Source organism: Leuciscus leuciscus (assembly GCF_965113295.1).
Source record: "Leuciscus leuciscus genome assembly, chromosome: 7".
NCBI classification, from domain to species: Eukaryota; Metazoa; Chordata; class Actinopteri; order Cypriniformes; family Leuciscidae; genus Leuciscus; species Leuciscus leuciscus.
In genome coordinates, this window is record NC_138731.1 from 34,688,898 (window position 1) to 34,716,850 (window position 27,953).

Consider the following 27,953-nt stretch of genomic DNA (forward strand, 5'->3'; position numbering starts at 1 on the left):
CGCTTTAGAATCAATAGAAAAAGCTATAAAACGAGCTTAAATGTTCAATTCTCTCTATACCTTTATCACATGTACAAATTAACTTCACAACTTTTACTTGCACTGATATAGCAAGACTTTTTCTTTTAGTTGTCCTCTTTCATAGACAGCTATTTTCTTCTTGCTGTGTAAATTTGTTTAAATTCTTAATATTTTTCAATCTCGTAATATTCTGCAAAGAGAGAAGTGAATCACGATGCTTCTCTCGCGAGAAATGAATCGCAGTTTCACTCTAAGCATGTGATTGGCCGTTCGCTACTGATGTCACACCTAAACTCGGATCGAAGCCTGAGTTGACAGAGAAAGTTGATGATCAGCATCAAGGTACCAACAATTGTTTGGAAATTGTTTTTTTGTTTGTTTGCTTTTTAAATGGTTTGTTGTTTATTAATAAAAATAAATATATACTGTTTATAATACTGATACTATCTATAATAATGATAATAAACAATATATAATTATTAAATTAAATATTTAAAATGTATAAACCAATAAATAAAGTACCGAAGTCTTAAGTTATTATCCTTTGAAAACACAATTGTTATTAACCAGCTTCCACTCATCCCTCCAAATACTGGCGTGACGTATCCAATCTTTCAGCAGAAGGAGCTGGATAAAATATTCGGAATGCTCAATCTACAATCTGACTCGTGATGCAGCCTGGAATCATAATCACAACATGTTGGTTTGTTTTTCCAGAGGAGAACTGGTCCCTCGACCCTTGCCTGGTTTCTCCCAAGGTTTTCCCTCCATTTATGTCAACTGATGGAGTCTGGGTTCCTTGCCACCGTCATCTTTGGCTTGCTTAGTTGGGGACACTTAATATTCAGCAATATTATTGATCTGACTGCACTGACACTATTGGATGAGAACTGAACTGAGCAGGACGATGACATCACTGTTTTCTCCAGAGCTGCTAGCTGAATTCAACTCATTCCATAATTGATGAACTTTACACAGTTCTTGAACCAAACTGAATAATGACACTAGTACTGTCTCTTTAGAGCGGCTTTACAGCAGATTTGAACTCTTTTTGCATCATTGATCATTATTTTCCTGTTTATCACTGTAAAGCTGCTTTGAAACAATCTGCATTTTATAAAGCGCTATATAAATAAAGGTGACTTGATTTGACTTAACCTAATACAGGATCATACAGGACCTTTGATGGCTAAAAATTCTTTAAATCTCAGAAGTGAAGAACAAGTGATACAAAGGAGGAAAAATGTTTATTTGGCAACATACTTGACATTGTTCTTCTAAAAGCAGTGGAAAACTACAATACAAATAGCAGTTTAGGTTAGGTGATATTTGTATAAAAGAGCCGTTTTAAATTACTGGTGAAACCGCAGCTCCAAGCTCAGAGTGCTAAACAAACACTAAATAAAATGTGTCTTATGTTCAGTCTGAAAATGCTGCAAAGTTATGATGCTTGTTGGCACATTTTCACACAGAATACATTCTTCTCATAAGACAGTGGTGAAAATGTAACAAGTATTACAAAAATATTTCAATAAAACACTAAAGCATAAAGGCAGATAAGTTCACAGAGGTTAGTAACTTGTAGTTAGGCATGAGGACTTCCTGAAATATATACTTTTAAACCACCAGGTGGCGCTATTGATCAATGCTTCGCATTCTGTCCTCAGTAGCACGTGTGCTTTTCAATGGCGTCATTCATAGCAGGTTTTCAAAGTTGAAAATCACAATACTAACATCTACACAAACATTTCTTGCTCTCTATACCATGATGGTGTCAACAGGAGTTGAAATAAAAATGGATAGATTTGAAAAAACCTGACACAAAAATACTCAAAAGATGTGCAAAAAAAATTAAAAAAGAAGAGATAAATTTGCCAACTAAAAACTGTGGAGGGGAAGATATTATAAAGTTAGTGTTGGGCGCATGTTGGCCAACTACATTTTATAAAGTCCTAAAGTGCCACAGTCTTCTTTAACCAGTAGCCATATAGTGGTCATCATCGTCCATTAAAACATATGCATACCATTCTTAAATCTAGTTGTTTGAAATTAACTAAGCAAATAAAAGATTGTGATAAAGGCTTACCTCTCCAAGTACAAAACCTTACGCATCAAGTTATTTTAATAAAGAAAAAGCGCTCTGCTGGAGTTCCCCCACAGAGTTGCAAGTAGATTTGGCGAGGAAAAGTTCATGTGTAGTTCAAAGTAAACAGCATCGCTCTTTGAAGCTCTTCTTATTCTTCTTATTTTTTCCCTTCCCGTTTTTGTCCTTATTTTCTGACATCTTTTTAGCACGGACTTCCCTCATTAGATCAAAAAATACCTTTGGAAAAACAAAAGGTTCATTATTGCTCAGTATGACAAGGTTGTATGAAACGAAAATTATCAGTGAAAACATTTTGCACATTTTTTTGATTAAATAATTTAATTAAATAAGAGAAAAAGACTATTCTTTTTGTGGTTTCACTTTGCAGCTCAAACCTCCCTCATCAGATTAAAAAAACATTTATCAGTATAATACAATTTATAATTATTAACAAATGAATACTAGCAGCAAAAAGATATTTAACAAAATGCATTAAAAAAAATTAACAACTAAGTAGAATTAAAGACAAAGACTTGATGTACTTTTTGCTTAATGAACAGCAAGCACAGGTTTGAACTGTGGCACTGGAACACATACTGATGCTATACTTCCATCAGAGACTGTATTACACAGAAAATAAAAAAATTAAATTGGATTCTGCTAGATTTAGTAAACTGTAGCCACCATCATATTTCTGCATTCAAGGCATCTATCATTCCGGAATACAGACTGGATGCATATTATGAAAGCAAGTGTATGGTTATGGGCAGCAATGGAACAATTTGTTACTATGCTTCTAAATGGTTTAAATAATAATAATAAAGATAAATTGAAATAAAAAACTAATTTATATTTAAACATATTGTGACAAGTCTCCAGAGTGCATCGCCCTGTAATTACTTCTCATCATTCAATCAGCAGCCTTTAACAAGTACTGATCGGCCACACCTGTGCTTCATTAAGAAGAGAGAATATTAGCAGAGCAAGAGAATGAAAGGGTGAGCTAGTTGTCCACTGCAGGAAATGTTAATAGTGTGTTCTCTTTGTCTCTTCTTCTCCAGATTCAAGTGAGGATTAACTGATCAGCACTGGCCTTCTAACACTGGAAAGCCCCATACCTTTTCTGCACCTTCATCACTTCATCAACCTTTGAGCACTGTAATTCCCACGTTAATATATTACTTTATGTTCAATATAAACCCACTGTGTGCTCTGCAAGTCAGTTTGGTCTATGTCCTCATTCAGCCCACCACAATACACACACCCCATTTAAACCGAAACTTAAACGTTATAAATAAATCATCTAAATTTAGAAAAAAAACAAGCAGAAAATGTACCTTGTCCACATTGGCTCGTGTCTTGGCAGAAGTCTCTACATACTGCACACCCCACTCTTCTGCTTTTCCTCTGGCCTCCGCCACTGAAACCTTCCTCCGATCCTCAAGGTCCGACTTATTTCCAATTAAAACCAGTGGAATCTTCTCCTCCTCAGCTTTAACCCGCAGGATCTGCTCCCTGCAAACACGCACTGATACATTTAATGTTGAGTGGTCCAATTTTCTGATTATACAAGGCCACAATGGGAGATCCAATTTTCTGATTATACTACAGTAGCTTACAATTGAAGTAGCAAGAATGGTGCAATACCACAGACCTGAATTCTGCTGTGGCTGTGAAAGACTCGTGCTCTGTTATAGAGAACACCAACAGGAAACCCTCCCCGCTACGGAAATAATTGTCTCGGATGGCCGCGTAGTCTTCCTGCCCAGCTGTGTCCAAAATGTCAATCTGCACTTCTTCTCCGTCCAACACCACTTTCTTCCTGTAGCTGTCGGCCTTTGTGGGCTCATAATCTTCAACAAACTGAAGGAGAAAAAAACAAACAATATCACTGATAAAGTAAAAAAAACAACAACATGGCAATGCAGAGAACAAAACTATCTAGAAGACTAGCAACACTTATTTTTTTTATTTTTTTTACACTTCAGGTTCACGCATCTACCAGAACAACATATGGTCTGTTGACTTACCTCATCATACATAAACTGAAGAGTGAGGGCGGACTTTCCTACGCCTCCACTGCCCACCATAATGACCTTGTGCAGGGCGAGGGAGCTCTGACCCCTACTCTTATTGGCTGCCATTTTTAATTGTCTCCCTCAGGTACACCACAAGACGCCCACAGACAAACTGGCACCACCTGTGGAGAAGCAAAAGTATTATGGAGAAGCTGAACCATCAACAGAAGAACAGGTGTGTATTTGAACTTTCATTTGGATCATGGAACATAAATCATACAATACAAATATATTTTATCATGCTGGTTCCAAAGCATTTTAGAATTAACACTAGGCTATATACTTTAATAAAACTTTCAGACAATTGTAAAGGTAATCCTTATGGCATGTTTCTTAATAAATTCACCCTAAATGCAAATTATGTAGAAAGTTATTAGTATTACTACAAAGCAAATGCAATACCATGACATGACATTTTTCAAAAGTACATTGGAGTACCAAGTACATGTTCCTGGATCAACATTCCAATCAACCAATCAGATTTGAAGGACAAGTTTACAATTTACGTGAAGTTTAGGCGTACAACCAGGGCTGTGTGCTTCTACATCAGTGTTATTCACCAATATTTTCCCACTGATTTTAGGGATACGTTATGGTTAGGGTTGTGTTTTCAGACAGGAATGTTGTTCCAGGATCAACAAAATATGTTGTCCAAGGGAAGCTCACACTACATGACTTTTGGTTGGACTTTGCCGTCACAGACAGATTTCCAAGGTCTGCGACAAAACCCCCGGATTGCGGCTAAATCAGTGCTTGTTGCATCACCGATGCTTGTCAAGTAAGAGCCAGTCAGAGAAGTGATCTGAGCACGTCTCGAGCAGTCACAGACGCTGCCATATTTTCAAACCGGTTTGTTATTATTGCAACATAATTTTGTAGTGCGTGCAACAACAACAAGGTGGAACTAATTTAGCCATTCAAAGTGCAGATGGTATCAATGGAAAAATCTCATAATCACTTTAGTGAATTTCTCAATACATCAATACATTTCACAAAACATTGGTAAGGGTATTTTTTTTATTCTGCATCTTTCTTCTTCTGGACATCTGTAGTAATGGCTCTCACTTGCCAACGCAACACCAGGGAAAACACCCATTTATGAAATTAAAATGTTGTGGAAGGAAAGCCCTGGGTTTATTTTTATGAGTAGCACTGGTACTTTTCCCATCCACAACATCTACAGATGAGCACAATAAACCACTTATGATGCATTACTTAATGACACACCATAAAAAAAAAAAAAAAAAGTAAAATCACATCAACAGACTTATTCTTGCATAAATGGCACTTGAAACTTGAAAAACGATGTGTACTGACGTCTTTCTGCGGTTGAAACATTCCTTATGATGTTCATTCATGTTTACTTGATGCTATAAATTAACTAGAAGGAAGAGATGATCAGTTCACGAGCAGCTTTAAAAGGTACAATATGTCAGATTTTTGTAATAAAATATCCAAAAATCACTTGCACAGTGTGATATGTTTCCTGCAGTTGTGTACTTACAATATCCTAAAAGTTCCCAAAGATTTTTAATTTCAGAGAAATTGCGTTTTTAAATAATGTATTAAATAAAATATTTTAAATAATGACTCGTCCCTGGTCATTGTCGCCTGTCAATGACGTAATATCCGCATTATCCCTGGTTTCCCCTCGTACTGCCATAGTAACCATGGCGACAGACGTGGACAACTGCGTTACGTCTAGCGTCACACTGTTCTTGTTTTTCGTTCAAACATTATGGACCATGGCAAGCAGACTTTGGGACAAAAAGAGAAATAAAACGAGGATCAATATCAGCGTGGTGTTTTCGAGATGCCAAGAGCTCCACGTCCGCGACTAACTTCGACTTGACAGAGACGCCACTCTTGCATGTTCTTTAGGTGAGCAAATATACATAAAACTAATCAATGTTCACTATTCTAATGTTGATCTAGCTTACTGCTAGTCTCATACAGCCAACAAACTAACACATAGAATAACATTTTAACTTTCAACACACTCAGATGCAGTTTAGTATGATAGTGTAGACCAAATGAAACAGCGCTGATTTACCTCACAAGTTTCATTCGTCAAATAAACTGACCTGTGTGAGTGGTAATTCAGCACTTGCGGGTAGTTCGGTAGAATGAAATGTCTTTATTACTTTATATCCGCGGGACTCGTGTGTGACGCTGATATCTGTCTCTTATTAGAAATCGCGACCTGCTTCATTCCACAGTCATGTTAAAAAACATCAATGTATTCACTCATCCTTAAACGTTATTAGATCCTTCGGCATGACGGCAAGTTCCATAATTCTGCTTATGCGTCATCAACCTACGCATAACAAGCTATGTGGCATAGCTTGTTATTGTAAGAGGTTAGTGACCCCTAGTGGTGAAAAAAAAATACATATTGTAGCTTTAACTGAGGCGCTACAGCGAACAGTCACAACACATTAAAGAGCCACAAAACAGCATTTATTGTTTAAATTTATATTAAAAAATATTACCAAATTTGAAAGTTGAGACTGTTCCATATCAAAAGTAACCTGCTCTGCCCTGTCTGTCAGCGTGTTCTCAGAGTCCTCTTTGCTCAGCGATGTATTTTTCACCGCGTGAGAACATGATGTGTGGCATAGCTTGTTGGACATAGCAACAGTAACTAAAGGGGGCGGGTCTTTGTGAACGGTCATGTGTAATTTGAGCACTATTGTTATATGGTGCATTATCTTTGGAGAACCACAGCTGATTAATGAGGATGATACTTTAAGCTTAATTAGGTCTGAAATCCAAACAGGCTATTTCTGCATCTTGTTATGATTCATAAGACCATTCATAGGAGAATAATAAGACCACAGAAGAACTTTTCATACTAGTCTTCTTGAGCAGAGGAAAGGGGAACATGACCCACTGCTTCCAGCTATTGTTCCTGGTGGTCCCAAAAAAAAAAAATGCTTCAATAGGAAACTAGGGCATCGTGCAGGAAGACGCAGGAATCTGCTAACGAAGGCTTATTTAAAGCTGTCCATTTAAGATGCTTGTTGTCCCATTTAGTCATGTTGGGGATGGGCAATATCCCAAAAATAGCAAAAAATAATAAAATGTAATATTGTACACTACCATTCAAAAGTTTAGACAAGAGTAAGTCAGTAAGACACCACTGATGCATTTATTTGACCAATAAGATCATGCATTTTATAATATATACCTCAAATATTTACTGCCAACGTAACATTCTTGTTACAGAAAACAGTTGTGCTACTTAATATTTTTGTGGAAACCATGATTTTTATCAAAACGTTCAAAATAACATTTATTCGAAATAGAAATGTTTTGTAACAATTAAAAAGTCTTTACGATCACTTAATTTAAACTGAATGTGTTTTGAATGTAATGCATTACTGCTGAATAAATTATTTTAATTTTTAATTTTTTTTATCATCTAACCGACCCCAAACATATTCAATAATGTAACAAAAACAATGGTCAGTGGTTTTATTTGATTGCAGATAGCAGCACTTTCTAGGAACACTTAGGAAAATAGCTCAAAAGTGCTAAAAGATTGTACTGGTAAAATCCAAATGACAACACAGTGGAATAATACATGTCATCGGCGTTACAGAAAATGCCAGTTAAACAGGGTTAAACAGGGGCTGGGCAAACTAAAATGATGACAGATATGGATATGACCTACATATGCATGCTTCTTAAGCTTCTGAAACATTAATGATGGCCCTTCTCCTCCTCCCCAGGCTGGAGGAGTTCATTAGGATTCCCTGAGTACTGTCCACATTCTGCTACACTCGTTCATCACCAAACCCCTGTGAGTAGGGCCTGTGGAGCTGCCGTGCCACTAAAAGCGATGAGCATTCTTCAGCTGTGTCGCCCAGTGAGCCTCTCTACAGCTAAGGGAGAAGCTCAGAGATCAATGATGATTCCATTCCCACGCAGCACAGTTTCTCATTTTCAGCCGTTTAAATGGATGCCAGTTTAGAAGAGGGTCACTGATTTCATGTACAGGAGAGGTATGCCCTCTGCTTGAGTGGAGTGGCAAGCTGACCTATTCAGCTTCACCCTCTCTGATTGCAGGGCTGCTGGGGACAATCATGGGACACGTCAGGAGCTCAGGCAAGGATAAAGAAGAGGCCAGGGGAAAGCAGAGCAGGTGACGGTGAATGGGTCAGGGCCGGCATTAGGCTAGTTCACATGGCACACTTCATTCACTGATAAAGCATTCTAAGGGTAATTGTAACAAAGGACAGAAAACATACAAGCTAAATGATCATCATTATTTTAACTACATTAAAAACCCTGGTATGAAGAGTAACACAAAAATGTAATGTGTAATATCTAGTGCAATACTAGTTCACACTTGACTGAGAAGTGTAGTTTTTATGTAGTTCCTTTTTATCTGATTGTACAGTCTTTTTTTTAAAGGAAGTTATTGTTCCACTTAATTGTGATTGCCATTTTAATGGTGTTCCTAAAAATCAGCTGTTGCCAGCCATAGCCATAGGCAAGATCATGAGTTCAATTGCCAGTTATCACACTTACTGAAAAACACAGCTTTTTTGATGGAAACACCTGCCAAATACATAAATGTACCTTGGATTGATGTTGCAAATCAAGACAATATTAAACCCCTTTTATTTGGAGTTTACTGAGTGTTTTAATGTCAACTTTCAAAAACATTGAGGTTGACCCTGACTCGGTTTATAATACTAAATTTGTCAAAATTACTGCATGCAATTAATTAACATATAAGCTACTACTGTTTAAGTGTCTTCATTGTCACATGATCCTTCAGAAATCATTCTAATGTATGTGCTCAAGAAACATTTCTTTTTATTATCAAGGTTAAAAAAAAAGGTGGTTCTGCTTAATATTTTTGTGGAAACCATGATGCTTTTTTTAGGATTCTTTGATGAACAGAAAATGCATAAGTACTTGCTTAATAAAAGTATTAATTTCTTATAAAAAATTAACAGAGCCCAAAATAATAAACGGTAGTGTACAATGTTTAACACAGTACATTTTAATATTGTTATTTTTTAATGGTTGACAGCCTCAATAAATACAGATACTTATGAAATGATCGTGCTCAAGGCTGACATTAAACTCTGCTCATAAACTTGGGGTATTAAAGGCAAGCTATCTTGATTGCAGAGAATAAATATTTAAACAGCTATAAAGAAGTTTAACTTGAAGTTGTCTTTCTGGAATTGATTTTACAAAATAATATTAATAATAATAAAAACTATATAGATCCTCTGACATGCTGTGCGAGAGGAAATATCTAACCTAGAGGAAACCAGATGACTTTCTTCACTGAGCTAGGCTTGTATGGAACTTCCTGCCCGGATTGATGGGAAAAACAGAGGGGAAAACTGGGCCAAGACCTGATAGGGCTCCAAACATCCTCCTCTCTCCCCTTCCACATCATACACTCACTTCCCTGCATACTTTCCCTGTACGCTCTCATACCCTCGAGACCAGTGCCAGCTGGGAACCGACAGCAGAGATAAGCTCTCATCTACAACAGAGACCGAAAAAAGGAATGTACAGCGGGGGAACAAATAGGCTACAGTACAAATAAATAACATGAGCTAGTACAGGCAGGTTATAAGCTTTGATTCAACGGCAATGCCCTGGTGAAGAATGGGTAAACAAACAATGGATTTTTATATTATATATAAATATATATATACACACATCTGAGAGGTAGAAAACATTCTCTATCAGATCTTTCAGGTGAATGTGAGTATAGAAGCATGCCTCGAAATAAAACAGAGTACCAAAAGTAATGATAAAATTCAGTAATAGTGTAATAACAGTGAAAAGCTAAAAAAAGAGGTTTGAAAAGAAATGGAAAAAGATAATACATTAGCAAAAGAGCAATGAAAAAACAGTCAGTCTCTGGAAAACCCTCTGACATACTGATTAGAGCATTCCTCTTAGATGTATTCATGACACTTTCTTGCCAAACTGCATCATAAGCCTATTTTCTAAACTTAATGTAATGCACATGGCCTTACAGATAGGGTGGAGCGGGGGTAGTAGATCCCCTCATGGACAAACTGATTATTTTTCTGGACCTAAAATATGTGATTAAAACAAATCAATTTTGATCAAGCAACATCTAGGCTATAGAAACATATGGAAGCCTTTCAAACAAACACACCGGCATTTCTTACTTGTTACACATAGGCCTACTAGAAGAAAAAAAAAAAAGAAAAAAAACATTAATAACCATTTAGTACAAATCTGAAAATGACTAACAAAATAGCACAGTTAATTTTAAGTTTCAGTTATGTTAATGTCCTGCTACAAATACCAAAGCACATTGGAAAAAAAACCTTTACCTCTATACATTACTAAACTCCAAAAACATAGCCTACTACACATACAATTCATTGTGGTTTCCAGTTGAAATGAACACTAAAGGAAGTAGGCCTAATAAAAAAAAACGTTTATTCAGCTCCATATGGGTTTTCTAGCGTAGTAAACTTGCTTGGTAATATTATTAGTGACCTGTGAAGGTCAATGCACACATTAGGAGTAGTGAGTAGTGAACACACAAACACACTGCAAACCATGGACACACACACCCAGAGCTTTGGGCAGCCATTTTTGCTGCGGCGCCCAAGGAGCGATTGGGGGTTAGGTGCCTTGCTCAAGAGCACCTCAGTAATTTCCTGCTTATTGAGAATCGAACCTACAACCTTCGGATAACCAGTCTGACTTTACCTGGTACAGAATTGCACTTGTGATGCTGAGCACACAGGTGTCCTGTGTTTGGTTTATGTTTGGGTTTGTAGGATGCACCAAAATTTCGGCTTCCAAAAATCTTCTACCGAAATGGTTCTCTTACGAGAGGTCTCTCGTACTTGCGTAAGATATCTTACGCTAGGGGAAAACCTCTTTTCCTCGAGATATTGAAGCCAAAAATTATCCTTAATTTTGCAATAATGTAAAACGCATTGCAGCAGCATGCAGACATGGGCGAGACAGCTCGCGCGCCCATTGGCTGCTCTGCGGCAACTGCACCAGCCTATCGATAGAGGCTCCTCATGACGTCAGAACCAATGAGGGCGCTTCGCGCCCATTACGTCATGTCCCGCCGAAATCGGGTGGGGCCAGGGCTATAAATACGGCCCAGAGAGGCTGGTTTGGTCAGTTTTTCATCTCTTCAGCGGGCTCACGCATCGCTGGATCCTGAGAGGAAGCCGCGCCGTCTGATTGCAAGCACCCAGCGGGATTAGTGCATCTGAAGCTGCTGGTCGACATCTCGCCGCCTTCAGTCGCCGTTTCTGCTGACGCTTTCCGGCGTACATATCCTTTTCTCTGTTACTGTGTTTTGTGTATGTGTGTGTGTTCGCCGCCGCGACACACACTCTCATTGCACTAAAAGAGCCGGGCGTCTTTTTCAAGACGCCCCTTTCCCCCCCCAACCCGCAAAGCTCGCCGGTGCGCCCGCTTGCCTTGCCTGCTTGGAGGATGATACCTGCTCTCCCTCTGTTCGAGCCGCGCAAAACGCGCCGTTCACAGGGGATGTCAGGAGCGGACGGTCACGGGGCTAGTTTTCTCTCTCCCTCTGTTCGAGCCGCGCAAAATGCGCCGTTCACAGGGGAGGCTGGAAGCGGACGGTCGGGGTTAGTTTTCTTTACGTACAAGAAAGCTACTTCTGTGCCCCATTCACGCGTCAAACGCCGAAGAAAACATGTTGACGCTCTTATATGCTCGTGCATCTGAAAGCCTTTGTGTTCTCCCCTGTGGCTCAGTGGCGGAATCTTTGGTTTTTCACACGAGAGACCGGAGTTCGAATCTCGGTCTAACGGCAGATTAATTATGCCTCCAATGCTTCGCTCTGTCAGTTCCCTGAAAGGCGACTGCAGATGTGCATTTTGCAGCCAACGAGCGCGTTGTACAACCCGCTCGCCTGCACCCAAACACCGTTTCTATGGTTCCCGTGCGTCACTGGCGAAAGGAGAAAAGAGTGATAATGTCCCGCTGCGGCCGGGCCGAATTCTATTTCTTACACATTTCTCATTCCCCTCTGAAGTTCAGGCGACTGGAAATGTCATACTGCAGTGAGCGAGCCTGTTGTAATGCACGCGCGCCTGCAAACAAACGCCAGCATGTTGACGCTCTCTGTTTCTATGGCAACTTCTCGCTCGTTCAGTTCCAGTAAATGCGACTGTTCCAGTGTATTCTGCAGTAAATAAGTCGGCGACACAGCCCGCTTGCCTGCACACAAACGCCGCTTTACGGCTACCCAGATAAATCCCATAGAGTGTATTTTCTGGTGTTCCGGCCACGGCCGATGGTGTTATGAGTGTAAACAAAATGCCCAGTGCGCATTCCTACACAGAAACACAGGTTTCTCTGATAATACTCGCGCTATATAAATTCCTTTGAGTCTTCCCCTGTGGCCCAGTGGCAGATTCTCAGGTTTTCACGCGAGAGACCCGCGTTCGATCCCAGGTCTACCGGCAAAAAAACAAAAAAATTTTTTGCCGTCAATGCTCGCTCTGTCAGTTCCCTGAAAAGGCGACTGCAGATGTGTATTTTTGCAGCCAACGAGCGCGTTGTACAACCCGCTCGCCTGCACCCAAGCACCGTTTCTATGGTTTCCGTGTGTCACTACCTCCATTCTCACACATTTCTCTGGAAAATGTCAATATTGCAGTGGACGAGTCTATTGTAATACACGCACACCTGCAAACAAACGCCAGCGTGTTGACGCTCTCTGTTACTATGGCAACTTCTCGCTCGTTCAGTTCCAGTAAATGCGACTGTTCCAGTGTATTCTGCAGTAAATAAGTCGGCGACACAGCCCGCTTGCCTGCACACAAACGCCGCTTTACGGCTACCCAGATAAATCCCATAGAGTGTATTTTCTGGTGTTCCGGCCACGGCCGATGGTGTTATGAGTGTAGACAAAATGCCCAGTGCTCATTCCTACACAGAAACACAGCCCGTCACACAGGGCTCGCGCACATGAAATCGACCCAGATCGATTGCGCATTAAATGTGGTAAATGTGCCCACTGCCCAGTGCCCACAAACACTACGTTCTGCATGTCTCAAGGTTTCTGTAAAACGAAACCAACATGCATTCGCTCTGCTCAGGCAGACAATGCTCTCAGTGTTGTAAATGTGCCCGCTATCCCACGCCCACATTCAAACATGGACATGACAGGTCTTACGGGACTCGCCCAGCCCTCCCCCTCTCGATTGACCACCGCAGAGGAGTCGAGCGCGGGCAATCTGCCCGCTGTTATCAGCGCGCCCCCTGCCTCAAATGTCATAAGCGCGACGCTTATGTTGCAGCACACTGAAGCCCCTCTGTCGCTGAGCGACCAGAGCGCGCTTCGCATTCAACCCCTAGCCATTCGTGCAAACGCATGGGCAAGGCTACCCGGGGTTTCGAAGTGGGTGCTAGACATTATAGAAAGAGGCTATTCGCTACAGTTCGGTCGACGCCCGCAACGCAAAGCGGCGCGAATCGATACTACGGTGAAAAAGGAAGTAGCACACCTACTTCGGGCCGAAATAGCGAAGTTACTGAGCAAAGGGGCTATAGAACCCCTATCACAAGCTCAGAGCGAAGGGGGCATGTACAGCAGATATTTTCTGGTACCAAAAAAAAAAAAAAAAAAGACGGGGTCTCAGACCCATTTTAGATCTAAGACGACTAAACAAAGTACTTCTGAAACGACGGTTCAGAATGCTCTCGACCAAGAAAATCCTCTCGCAAATTTGCCAAGGGGACTGGTTCGTGTCGATAGATCTGAAAGACGCTTATTTTCAAATACAAATAGCGTCACGTCACAGGTGATTTTTGAGATTCGCCTTCGAGGGCCAGGCATATCAGTTCACAGTCCTGCCATTCGGCCTATCCCTGGCACCTCGCGTATTCACGATGTGCATGGATGCAGCGCTCGCACCCCTCAGGCTCCGAGGCATACGAGTGCTGAATTATTTGGACGATTGGCTGGTTCTAGCTCGATCACAGTCGGAGCTCATAGAACACAGGACCATATTACTCGATCACCTCGAGAATTTAGGTCTCACAGTCAATTGGGCAAAGAGTTCACTGTCTCCCAGTCAGAAAATATCTTTTCTGGGCACAGATCTGGACTCGCTGTCTATGACAGCACAGCTGTCGCCGCAGCGCAGACTAAGTATTCAGCGCATGACAGAGATTTTTTCGCCACGGCACTTTAGTCCCGCTCAAAAAGTTTCAAAGGATGCTGGGTCTCATGGCTTCAGCATCCTCAGTGCTTCAGCTGGGTCTGCTTCGCATGCGCCCGCTGCAGTATTGGTTGAAAGCGCGCGCCGCGCAGAGCTTGGACCTCGCGCGCCTCAAGGTCGATCAGAAATGCGTCGCAGCTCTGAAACCTTGGACAGTGACCGACTGGTACCGGTCAGGTGTAAGCCTGGGGACTTCCTTGAGTGTGAAGGTGGTGTCTACGGACGCCTCAACCTCGGGATGGGGAGCGCTGCTCGAGGGCAGACCGTTATTCGGCCAGTGGTCGGAACGGGAAAAGCTTCTGCATATAAACTGCCTGGAAATGATGGCAGTCGACAACGCGCTGAGGCGTTTTTTGTCCCCAGATAAAAAGACACCACGTCTTGGTCCGTTCGGACAACATGTCAGTGGTGGCTTATATAAATCACCAAGGAGGTATCAGATCCAGAATCCTTCACAGGCTGACGGAACGCCTCCTGGTCTGGGCTCAGCACAACCTGCGCTCGCTCAGGGCAGCGTATGTGCCCGGCCATCTGTATGTGGGACCAGACAGACTGTCCAGAAACAATCTGCCGACAGGAGAATGGTCTTTACATCCACAGACAGTCAAAATGCTATGGAGGACATTTGGCAGAGCGGAAATAGACCTATTTGCGTCTCAAGAGAACGCTCATTGTCAGGAATTCTTCTCCAAGAGCAGGGATGCGCTGGCTCACGCTGGCCCCGCTGCCCGCTCTATGCGTTTCCCCCTGTCACGCTCCTACCCCAGGTGTTAGAGCGAATCAGGGAGAGTGGATGCCCAGTGCTACTCGTCGCCCCATTTTGGACAAACCAAGTCTGGTTTCCAGTCCTGAGGCAGCTGACGAGTACCGCCCCGTGGCCGATACCGGTGAGGAGGGATCTCCTCTCGCAGGCGAACGGCTCGATCTGGCATCCTCGCCCGGAGCTTTGGTCCCTACATGTGTGGGCCATCAACGGGTACCCATTAACCTCCCAGCGGGAGTGTTAAACACGATCACGCAGGCTAGAGCTCCATCTACGAGGCGGCTCTATTCCTCAAAATGGTCTGTGTTCACTAGCTGGTGTACAGCGAGTGGCACTTCACCCTCACGCTGTGGGGTGCCGGAGGTTCTCTCCTTTTTACAAGAGCTTCTGGATAAGGGCAGAACCCCATCCACGCTCAAAGTTTATGTGGCGGCCATAGCAGCGTCGCTGAACCACCGCTTGGCCAGTCATTAGGAAGGAACGATCTGGTAATTCGCTTCCTTAGAGGAGCTAAGAGGCTGAACCCTCCCAGACCACCCTCAGTTCCCGTTTGGGACCTTTCCACGGTTCTGGAAGCCATGAAAGGTGCCCCATTCGAGCCAATACAGTCAATAGACCTGAAACCCTTGTCTTTCAAAACAGTGTTTCTTCTGGCTCTCGCTTCAGTGAAGCGCATAGGGGATTTGCAAGCGCTCTCAGCGAGCACGACGTGTATGGAGTTTGGGCCGAATGACTCGAGAGTCATACTCAAACCAAAGCACGGATATGTTCCTAAATCCCTCAACACACCGTTTAGGGCACAGGTTATCTCCCTGTCGGCCCTGGCGGTATCTGAGGAGGAAGGGGACGCAGGCTTCCTTTGCCCGGTCAGGGCGTTAAGAGCCTTTGTGTCTCGCTCATCTGTTTTCAGACAGACGGAGCAGCTCTCTGTTTTGTTCAGCTGACGTTCTAAGGGACTAGCTGCGTCAAAACAGAGTCTATCCAGGTGGATAGTTGATGCTATAGCGCTAGCTTACACATCCAAGGGCCTGCAATGCCCGATAGGTTTCAAAGCGCACTCCACAAGAGGTATGGCCTCGTCGCGGGCTTGGTCCAGTGGGATTGCCTTGCAAGATATCTGTAGGGCGGCAGGCTGGGCCTCCCCGTCTACATTTATAAGGTTTTATAACCTCGAGGTTCCCGCTTTGCAAGCTAGGTTGCTCTCGGTTTAATTTTTCAGTATTGCCCGCCCGATGCTGTCGGCTCGGGATGCTGAAACTGCTAGAGCGTCGATCACTGATCGCCTATATACTTCTGTGGGCAGTACGTAAGTCCCCCATATTTACCAGTCCAGGCTGAGTTCGCCCTGGCTGTGTGGAACACTTGATATAACATGCTCTTATCAGAGCTCAATATTACAGGAATGATGCTATTCTAGCCCCTCTTCCCGGATTCTCTGTGAGTCCCTTGTGATTAGGCACTGTATGAGCCCCGGGCACCTGCCCTTGGGACTTTAGTGTTATGTCTCAAGCACGCACGGCGTTTTACATTGTGTTCCCCTAGCGTAAGATATCTTACGCAAGTACGAGAGACCTCTCGTAAGAGAACGTACTCGGTTACTAACGTAACCTCGGTTCTCTCTAGAAGAGGGAACGAGTACTTGCGTATCTTGCCGTGCATGCGTCATGTTCTGATTCGCTTCAGCGATGAAAAACTGACCAAACCAGCCTCTCTGGGCCGTATTTATAGCCCTGGCCCCACCCGATTTCGGCGGGACATGACGTAATGGGCGCGAAGCGCCCTCATTGGTTCTGACGTCATGAGGAGCCTCTATCGATAGGCTGGTGCAGTTGCCGCAGAGCAGCCAATGGGCGCGCGAGCTGTCTCGCCCATGTCTGCATGCTGCTGCAATGCGTTTTACATTATTGCAAAATTAAGGATAATTTTTGGCTTCAATATCTCGAGGAAAAGAGGTTTTCCCCTAGCGTAAGATATCTTACGCAAGTACTCGTTCCCTCTTCTAGAGAGAACCGAGGTTACGTTAGTAACCGAGTACGTTTTGTAGGGCCAAAATCAACGATGACTACAACAGACGCTTGCCTTGTTGCTTTTAATATGAAGTAAACTCAACTTTAAAATTCTGTCGATTTTATTACGAAATTCAAACAAAAGTCGTTTTGGCGCTTTTTAATGCGCCGTGACAGATCACTGTAGCCGCCTCAGTTCGGCAGCACGGATCAAACGCAAGTGAACCGATAATCTCATGTCCTCTTTACTACTATACAGCTCAAAATAAACATGAGTGAACACCAGAAGGTACGTTGAAAGATACAGTATAACTTACCAAAATGAATCCTGTCTCATAAATCGATCAGTGTTTCAAACGGGAAAATGAGTCAATAAAACAGCTTGCAGGCCGCTATACAATGTATAGAAGTAATAAAAGCATGAACAGCCATCTCTAGAGATTTGAGATTTATCCTAAAGAACACGTATGTTCCGCACAGGCGATGAACTAAAAGCAGATAAGCTTCCCAAATCAATGCTGTTGGCCTGAAAATTGTGGGACCAAAAACGATCACCTCAGTTATATCTTCATTTAAAGATAAAAAAATGTGTGGGTTAGCCAAGATTTAACCTTGTCTAAGCACATTAGAGATGTAAATACTGAAGGATAATTTCTATTGATCGGTAAATAGATCTGGGTATTGTCGGCGTAAAAATGGAAAGACATCCCTTGTCTTCCTAGAATGGAACTCAAAGGTAACATAGCTATACAAAGAAAAGAGGGAGGGCGCCAACATCGAACCTTGAGGAAGACCACAGGCGAGATGAGCAATGGAAGAGGAAAAACTACCTAACTTGACTAAAAACTTTCTGTCAGATAAATATGACTGAAAACATTTGATGACTGTTCATTTTAACCCCATCCATGACTCTAATCTAGAAATCAGTGTCGAGTGGTCAACACATAGTATCAAATGCTGCAGATAAATCTAAAAGAACAAGGACCACAGAGTCACTTGAGTCAGTAGCTAAAAAAAAAAGGTAATTTTACACTCAATTCAGTGCTGTGAGCAGACTTAAAACCAGACTTAAATGTTGAAATAAAATGACAGTTGAGAAAAGACTGAAGTTGGTCAAAAAAATGTCCCAATACCTTACAGATAAATGGTAAAACAGAAATAGGACCAAAGTTATTCAAAACAGAAGGGTCCAGTGAAGGCTTCTTGAACAAGGAAGTGACAGTAAGCCACTTTAAGAGTAGCAGGAAGGAACAAAACCAAGAGACACAAAAGAAAAGACACCAAACCCGGCCCAACAGAGTCAACAATTAATTAAAAAAATCTTGGATGTATAATATCAAGAGAACAAAAGGAGGGTTTTTGATTAGCGAGGGAGTCAAAAAGTATTTGTTGAGATAGGATCAAAAACATCCCTGGATGCAGCGAAGGGATAGGAGGTTCAATGTGGGAGGAGCTTACTTTGGGTCATAAATTAGAGATTTTGCCATAAAAAAAATAAAAAAATCTCAAGAAGCTTTCACATAAAGCATCAGAGGCAACAGACATCGTATTGACCGGAGGATTTATAACAGAATTAATAACCAAAAACAAAATCTTGTGTCTAAAATATATATTTTTTTATTAGAAAAATACGTAGTTTTTGCAGACATAGCAGCACTCTGATAAGCCGATACGTGGTCTGGTCTTAACGCTTGGCCTTTCTGCATGCTTGTCTTAAGAGTCGGGTATCAGAATTATGCCACAGTTCAGATTTAGGTTTGGGCTTGTAGGGCTTGAGAGGAGCAGTGACATTTAATACATCCAGCCATGCAGAGTTTTATAGACTTAGATGTTAGTCAGCATCCAAATCAGGTAACAGTGAGTCCAAGTACAGATCAGATGTGAACATGATTCCATAAAACACAGATTAAAATTTGTACCAAACCGAGGAGAATAGTAACGAGACAAAGTAATAGCTTTCGTAGAGACATGAGAGATTAGGAAGAGACAGAGAATAAAAATCGGCTTAAGTTATGGTCTGAGAGCAGAAAGTCAGATACAAGAGTATCAGAGATGGCAAACCCATGGGAGAGTACAAGGTCCAGAGTATGGCCCTGAATATGAGTGTCTTTTATCCTTTGGACCAGGTTAAAATGTCAATGGGGTTGAGAAACTCCTTCGATAAAGGGTTAGACTGACAGCATACATGGATGTTAAAACCATGTATAAAAAGTAGTCATAAGTTTTGGCAATATTACCGATAAGTTCAGTGAATTGCTGTATGAAATCCTTGGATGAGTGTGGAGGATGATAAATCACCCCTAGCTAAATTGGGACCATTCCAGTCGAGATGAAGAAGCTGAGCTTTAAAACTGGTAAATACATTTACTGGAACTGACTGACTGCAAGAGAGTTTTTTATTTTATTTTTATTGTCACTAGCCCACCCCCGCGTCCATTTGGGCGGGTAGAGTTAAAAAATGTAGTCATCAATTCAGAAAAAGGGGTTAAATCACCAACCTTTGTCCAGTATTTAGTGATGAACATATACATACACATACTTTTTGAGTGATAGGCATGCAAACTTTGCAACAAAGATTGCTAAAGTAAATCGATTGAACTAATAAACCTACCAATCTCGGTGTAAAAATAAAATAATGTTGTTGCAATCTTTTAAAAAGTAATTTTTCCCCCCGTGTAATTTGGCTCCAAATCTCAGTTGAAAATAGTCATTTTTGACCCCCTTCTACAAAATAGTGGATTACACCGTAAATATACATCCATGAAATTTCATATTTTGGCTTTTATCAATATTTATCTTTCTTTCTTTCGGTTTTTTTTTAAAAACCAAAATCAAAAATTTGAGCCGGGGAGGTTTCTGCAATTTGGTTGATTTGACACGGAATGACCCTCTATCATTTTTTCAATGAGCCTGTTGGTATTTGGACACATATGGATGGTGTATGATTTAATTATTCCATTGCATCACTCACTTCCTTCAAACATGCCAGCCCACCCCCAGATCAACATACATTACAAATATTAAATTGGTCAATTTATGATCAGATGGTTTTGTATCTGTATTGGATTTTATTTTTATTTTATTTTTTAAAGCAAAAAAAACAAAAACAAAAAAAACACTTAATTCAAGATAAAGGTGACCTTCCTCAATGCCTTTCTAATTTGTGACAGTACTCTTTTTCTTAAACTCATTTTATTCTGGCATAATGTTCTGGTGTTCTTAATGTCATGATCATTAACTTTATAATTCATTATTCTTGAGTAATCTGGATTGCAGAGGGCCATCAGCAATCTTATTTAAGACGATTTTATGTCTGAACCTACAAAAAGAAACATTCTTTTAAACATATTGAAAACTTGGAAGAGACTGTAACCATCCATGCATGCTTTTGAAGCCACCGTAGTTCCTATAATGCTCTGTTATTCATGCTCTTTCATGCCATAGAATGTGGGCATATTTTTCTATAATTTTGTTTGTAGAATCAAAGAAAAGGCAATAAAAGAAGGTCTATATTGATTTGTCTGTTACTGATAAAATAGGTGAAGCTTTTAAATATGTTGATCTGTGGTGCTCATTTGGGAGATGCAGGTTCAATTTTGAAATAAAAATAAGAGAGAGAAAGGAAAGAATGGTAGCTGTCAATGCAATCTGTCAATACAGCCTTCTACACATAGTACTTTAATTCAAAGTCAGGTTACACCCTCATGTTATTCCACACCTCTATGGAACACAAAAGAAAAAAATCTATAGAACATTCTGGCCATTATTTTCAATATAAAATTCTTCAAAATGTAATTTTGTATTTCACAGAAAAAAGAAAGCCAAACAGGTTTGGAATTGGAACAATATACAATATGACGGTGAGTTAAAAAAAATATTCCTATTCCTCGACACAGAGAAGATCTGCATTAACTTAACCTATTAACTGCCAACCAGGATCTGCTATATTTTGTCAGATTTGATCATTTATGAATAAACTAAAAAATGTGCTAAATCTGTGCAGAAAAGCAAATAATCTGTCACCCAAGGAGCTTGTTTCTCCCTCTTACTCAAGGTGAGCATCTCTGCTGAATACTAACCATCTAGAGCTGGGACACAGAGGCTTCATTCAGATATATAAAGGCTATGGTGTTGAACTGGGACGCTACAGCCATGTTGTTATCCAGAACGAGCATGGAGAAAGATAAATCTCTTCTGATGGACAATCTCTTTACACATTGCTATTGGGTAATATTTTCACACTAGAATGTGAATAGGGCTGCAGCTATCGATTCTTTTTGTAATCGATTAATCTAGCACTTAATCGATCGATTAATCGAGTAATCGGATAAACAAATTTAGTGTGTTTTTAAACAACCAAAACAAATAATGCATAACGAAAATGATGTGGCTGTAAAATGATCAAGCATTTGGCTTTTATTTCTCAAAAAAAAAGGTATTTATTCCAACTCCAACATTTGGCTCCAAAACTAAGCCTATTTATTGTAATTTTTACCCATTTAGTGTTTATAAGTGCCAGAGCCAACAATTATATAACAATACAGTTAAGTCAACTTTATACTGTAAAACATGTATAACATGTAAAACTATGAATACAAACTTAAATAGTAAAGGCCATTTGGCCTTAGTTTTGTCTTCTTAATACAACATTACAGAAAAAGGATTGCACCTTCTGCAAATTACCCGCCGGAGAACAAAAATAAAATGAAATGAATATAAAATATCAAGCCAAACAGGTACACAATGTATACAATTTATAAAAAAAAATAAGTGTAGCTTTGAAAAGGGGAATATTTTACTGCAAATGTGCATTTTGTTAAATAGAAAAAGAACAGCATTTTGTTTTTCACTTAGGCTAGTTGAAGTATATTAGCACGTTTTGTAGTATTATATTTTTTTGTTAATTGAAAATGTTCTATGCTCAATTTACTTTGGTAGCCGATTATAATGTCTTCCCCAAAAGTACGAGTGGATTGGAGAGGCTGGGGAGTTTCATTTTTTGTTGTTGTCTGTAACTATTTGGCAGACGTGACATAGACTACAAACAAGGTCTCGCAAAGACTGCAATACAATATTTGTTCCTCCATCACATCCCGGTGTATACAGTGAATGCATGCTGAAATTATTGTTGCGTGGCTACATAAAAGTTTAAGCATATGTGATGCATTGCCGCGATTGGTCTGACTGGCGCGTGAGAGAGACGAGTGTGTGTGTGTGAAGGGGTTCTTTTTTTAGGCTATACTCTCTTGCAATTGAACGTGAATACGTTTACTACTTAAAAACGTAAAAACTAAACATCATATCTAGTCAAACCGCATCACGACATCACTACAAATACAGTATGGGATTTAAATCAGCGAACATCAATGTATAGGCACGGGCGGAAATATTGGCGCTGGGTCAAAAAAAAAAAAAAAAAAATGCGGGGGTTACCTTGTTTCAGCGACGCTGAAAGGAAGCGATCCCAAACTTTAGACATTCTCTGCCGTTTATGGACATCTTTACTCTCGCCATCGCGCCAACTGAATTCAAAATGTATCACGCGCTGTGGTGTGCTTCCTGAACATTCAACACTGAACAACCGTCCGTGTGAAACAATCAGATCCCTGCGCGTATAATGCGCGTCATAGGAATTTAACGAGGCTTCGAGGCAGAGTTTTTGCCTCGAGGAATTTTTGTAATCGAGTAAATCGAGTAACTCGATGAATCGTTTCAGCCCTAAATGTGAATAACCAAGTAAGAATAGCTAAATAATTTAATTTCCAACTTGCCTCTACTCCCTGCTCTGTGGGAAAGGTGGACTTCATTTCAACAGCACTGTGAAAACATTCTCCAGAACAAGTGAAATAAACATCTCAAGTATCACCCCATTTCATTTACAGAGAGGGAAAACTATTTGCTTAGCTCTTAGGCAAACATAAGGAACTTCCCATTCAAATAAATTACAGGTAAAACCTTATGCAAACAATCTTAATTGTTACTTAAATGAATGTTACACTTAAGTTATTATTTATGAGCAAATGTGAAAAGGCATCTGCGGCTGCCGATAATTGAGATTATTTATCTTTTTTCCAATTATTGGCAAAACTCATAATTATATGACCTTAATTATATGTATATAAAAGTTTTAAAATAAGTCTGTAGCAAATATTTTTTTAAAGAAAACACTGAGACCTCCATGTAGATTCACAAAGATGGACCGAACCACACAGCAGATCCCTCTCTGTTTATCTCAAACCCTTTTAACCCATACTCAGAGACAGACTCCATTGGGCTCTCAAGGGGTATGGAGGGCAAGAGAAACATCCCATGTGGGAGCATTTAGAAGCACAAAGTCAAACCCAAGAGACAAATTACCGAACCAGCTCCTGGCCTCACATTCCTCACTGGAATGACTAGTTCATCATCATGACCCTCTGCAATCCAGATTACACAAGAATAATGAATTAGCCTAGCCTATAAAGTGAATGATCATGACATTAAGAACACCAGAACATTATGCCAAAATAAAATAAGTTTAAGAAAAAGATTACTGTCACAAATTAAAAGTCAGGTTACACCCTAATATTATTCCAGACTCCTGAACACAAAAGAAAAAATTCTAAAGAACATTCCGGACATTATTTTCAATAGCCTGGATGCCAGCCGAACTTAGCTCCGCCCACAACATTTGAGGTCGGGAAGTTCGGTCTGGACTTGATCCGTTGTGGAGCAACTATGCCCAAACCAGAGCTGTTCGGACCAATCAAATTGTCAGGGCAGGCTTTATACGATGATGGACAGATGATCAACAGTAACGTAATCATCCACTTCACCAAAGAGCGTTGAATTCGTTTACAACAAAGAAGACTACCGCTGGAGAATTGAGATTTCTAGATTCCGCCATCGCGTCTGTTAAAGAAGATATATCACATTCTGTGAACTATTCCTCAACACCGAGAAGATCTGCATTAACTTAACTTATTAACTGCCAACCAGGATCTGCTACCTGCTGGGGAATGTGGCAAATCAGCACCTATTGCCTAAAAGGAAGCGCACAGAGCATACTAATGATGCTGGTATGAGACGGCCTATAATAAAAAGCAGAAATTGCCCTTTAACCAACCTTTTGGTTTTTTTTTTTATCAGATCACATGACATAGTAAAAGAGAAACAAATCTAAGGGAAACTGATGACATTCATAAACTTGACTAGGTTTCTTCAAAAAGTACACTGATTCACCTCAGAAAGCAATCACTACCACAGAGGAGATTTTATCAGGGGAAGAAGCCCAGCTCTAAAACATTAACAAACAAGTTTGACACAAAGACATGATTCATGAATGTGAACTGAAAATATGTTCAAAAACCCACAATGTGTGGGGTCTATTTCAAATTAATGGCTGTTCTTTTGAACAACTATTTTCAACATTGATGATAAGAAATGTTTCTTGAGCACCAAATCAGCATATTAGAATGATTTCTAATATGCTTCTATTCTAAATATAAATATTTTTCAAGGATCATGTGACACTGAAGACTGGAGTGATGGCAGCTAAAAATTCAGCTTTGCCATCACAGGAATAAATTACATTTTAAAATTAAAATAAAAAACAGCCATTTTAAATAGTGATAATATTATTGGTGAGCATGGCTTTTTAAAAACAAATCCAACCCCAAACTTTTTAAAGATTGCATATTGTGAGGAATTTGGCAATACCCAGCCCTATACACCTGCAAACATGGTATTTAAATACAATATTATAGATAAAACATAATATATGCATCAACAAAGAGGGGTGTACAATGAATGATTCAACTTTTTGGCCTATATTTTCCCCCTGTAATCTGATGAAATTCTACACCGACAGGGTCAACATAGTTACACATCAACATGACATCTGGAACATTATGACTTAGATAGCGAGAATGTTCACTCAATCATCTAGAATTAGGTTTAATCCCATTACGTTTTAAACTTTATCCTATTCATAAACTGAGTAGAGACACATGACTTCACTGTTAAAGTGGGATATTTTGTTGAGGAACATTTAAAAAAAAGCGTCTGAGCAGGTGATTACTGACAAAACAATGAATGATTATTCTACAGCCATTCTCAAAATCAAATCTGGTCTTTCTTAACCTATTTTTCTCTTAAATACCCACACAACATCAGCAATAGCCTAAGCCTCTAGTACACATTCAACATCAAAGCATCAACCTTTTTGATTGAATTAGTGATATCAATATTATTAAAGTGGCCATTTTTGCAATGACTCACTCTCTTTCTAACACTTCAGCTTTTTCCAGAGCACATTTTTTGCAGTTCAGGGACAATCAGAAACTCTATATGAGAAAGACCTGATGGCAAATGTATTAATAAAATAAATCCAGATATAAAAGTAAATTGTAAAATGTAAACACCAGAGAGCTCAGAAAGTATGAAATATCACCTACAAGTAAACGTGTCCAAATTTTAATGATATAACATGACCACAGGGAACAAAGTCTCAAACATTTTCGGACTCTAACCTGCTCAAGACTCAAAACCTCCTCAAGTACCCAATGCTACACAGACAACTGGTTAGGAATCACTGACCTAATTAATGCTGAAAACTATTAAATAGCTAAGTAAATTGAGGAAACAAAGACAGATTCTGTCTGGAACAAAGTACAGAAAAAAATTCCAAAGCTTCAAACATGTGTTGAACCCAAAGGCTTGACTTGTTTCAAACTAGCCAATTCAAGTGCACTGCAAGCCAACTAAAAAATAAATAAAAACCTGTTGAACAAGCCCCATCAACCTAAGGAGAAACTGTTATTTCAATGTGTGGCACTGCACAAGAATGTAGGCCTATACGTCTTTTTATATTGTTGTTCATTAAATAAGCATTGTAGCTTCCAAGCTAATATCACGCAAGACACTATCAATCAAGGTATTAAAAGGTATACAAAAGTTCAGAAATATGAACAGGTCAGGTACTACAGGGAGTTGATTAAATGTGCGCATAAAATACTATAATAATAAACGTAAAGATCAAAAACATTGAGGTAACTGGTCCATGACTTTACAAGTCCCATACTGAAGGGTGATAAGGGCACAGACTATTGCCAGAGAGGTCACACCCAAACAACCTAGTGACTGGTAAAAACTGTGACCACTCAGAATTTAAAATAAAAACAAACCAAAGGAGCTGACATTACAGATTCTGCTCAAGTCAGCCTACATGCAGGCTTGCTTTCAAGGTTAATATGCTAGATACAAGGACATCTGCATCTATATTTAATAATGATCAAACTACTGAAACAGAGAAGCACATCTTTACAGCGGCCTTTCATTAATGGTCAAAAAGCAATATGGTTTACTAAAGATCAACTAAAATGGGTTGCAAGCCAAAACGATTCAGAGCTGGACTGTTTTGTGTAAACATAAAGGAAACAGTTGAGATGGAAAAAAGAGGGGAAACGCATGTAGTGCATTCTACATTTTTACCATTATATAGGTAAATATAGTAGGCTCAGGAGTCCCTGAAAGATTAGTAAGAAGTAAAATTAACACTTTTCTCACAAATGGAAGTGAAACATTCCATGAACACTTTGGTGTCCAAAAAACAAATAATATAGCCTATATATATATATATATCGTTTCATGTTCTAAACCGGTATCCAACAGAAAGACAAAAAATCCACAATACAAAAATAATATAGGTATATATTTATTTATTTTTTTACTTATAGGAAATACAAGTTTAGCAATAACTACAAACTAATACTTGGTCTCAAACATAATGCCACTTCTGAATGACAACTTCATTGTGCAAATTTGGATGAATAAAGTTCTTCATAAAAACACAATTTAATTGTATGCGTTTAATGTATTGTATATATGTATTTAAGGTTTAGGTAGGCATATGTTTCAGTTCTTGTAAGAGGGTCCAACAGAGAAACTGAACAGAAAAATAAGTCATATTTAACGTTAATTAATTTGACCTAGTGAGTTTAACGTGACATCTTTTTTGCCGTTTTAGCACCTAAATTTACTTGCTTTACTACTTTATTTGCTGAGAAAGAAAAGCAATACAAGGGAGACATGCTGTACTCTAGTCATTGAAAGTGTTAAATATCTTTGATTCATACACGTAGTAACGTTACACGTACTAGGCTAAGCAGAACATAAACGTTGGTGCTTTGAAAATAAACCTCCACAACACGCGCAACATCCGCAAAAACGCCCGTCTCGCGTGATCTGTCATCAGCTGGGTCCAACTAGCAAAATAATTATAACGGCTATCTTATTCAACTGACATTTTTCATAAAGACTTAAATATGCACAGAGGGACTTCTAATAACTGACTGTCGAACAGTAACAAAAGCTCGAGCTGGCGTAATTTCTTGATTTAAAAAACGAGCAAAAGAATGGATAAATAGGAACACAAATATACACATTACCTCTCGGTGACTTTATCCTCCACAGTCTCTTCTGCTATCTCGTGGAACGCATTAATCGCCTGTTCAGATACACCCTGTAGTTCCTCTGAAGCTGAAGCTGCTGGTGTCATAAACCCCACCCTCTGGACATGCAAAAGAACAGGATGTGATGTCGTTAACCGTAGACCCCGCCCTCGTGAGGAGAGATGAACAGGATATGATGTAATGAACAGATATGCTGCTAGAGATACCAGCCATAACTTGTGATGTATGTTATGTTTAGAGAGTCAGTGTATAGTAAATGGTATGACTTTAATAGAAAAATACTGTATTCATAACTGCAACTTTTATACAC

At 39.9% G+C, this 27,953-nt stretch overlaps 1 protein-coding gene across 1 annotated transcript; it reads right to left on the minus strand.

Moving 5' to 3' along the window:
- Positions 1–1,249: 1,249 nt before the first annotated feature.
- Positions 1,250–27,747, minus strand: ralba (v-ral simian leukemia viral oncogene homolog Ba (ras related)). Its single transcript, XM_082175971.1, has 5 exons — positions 27,620–27,747; positions 4,138–4,307; positions 3,762–3,970; positions 3,445–3,622; positions 1,250–2,344 (listed from the first exon to the last, which is right to left on the minus strand). Exons 2-5 carry the CDS (start codon positions 4,249–4,251, stop codon positions 2,222–2,224), a joined length of 624 nt encoding a protein of 207 aa, XP_082032097.1. The 5' UTR covers positions 4,252–4,307; positions 27,620–27,747; the 3' UTR covers positions 1,250–2,221.
- Between the last annotated feature and the right edge of the window lie 206 nt (positions 27,748–27,953).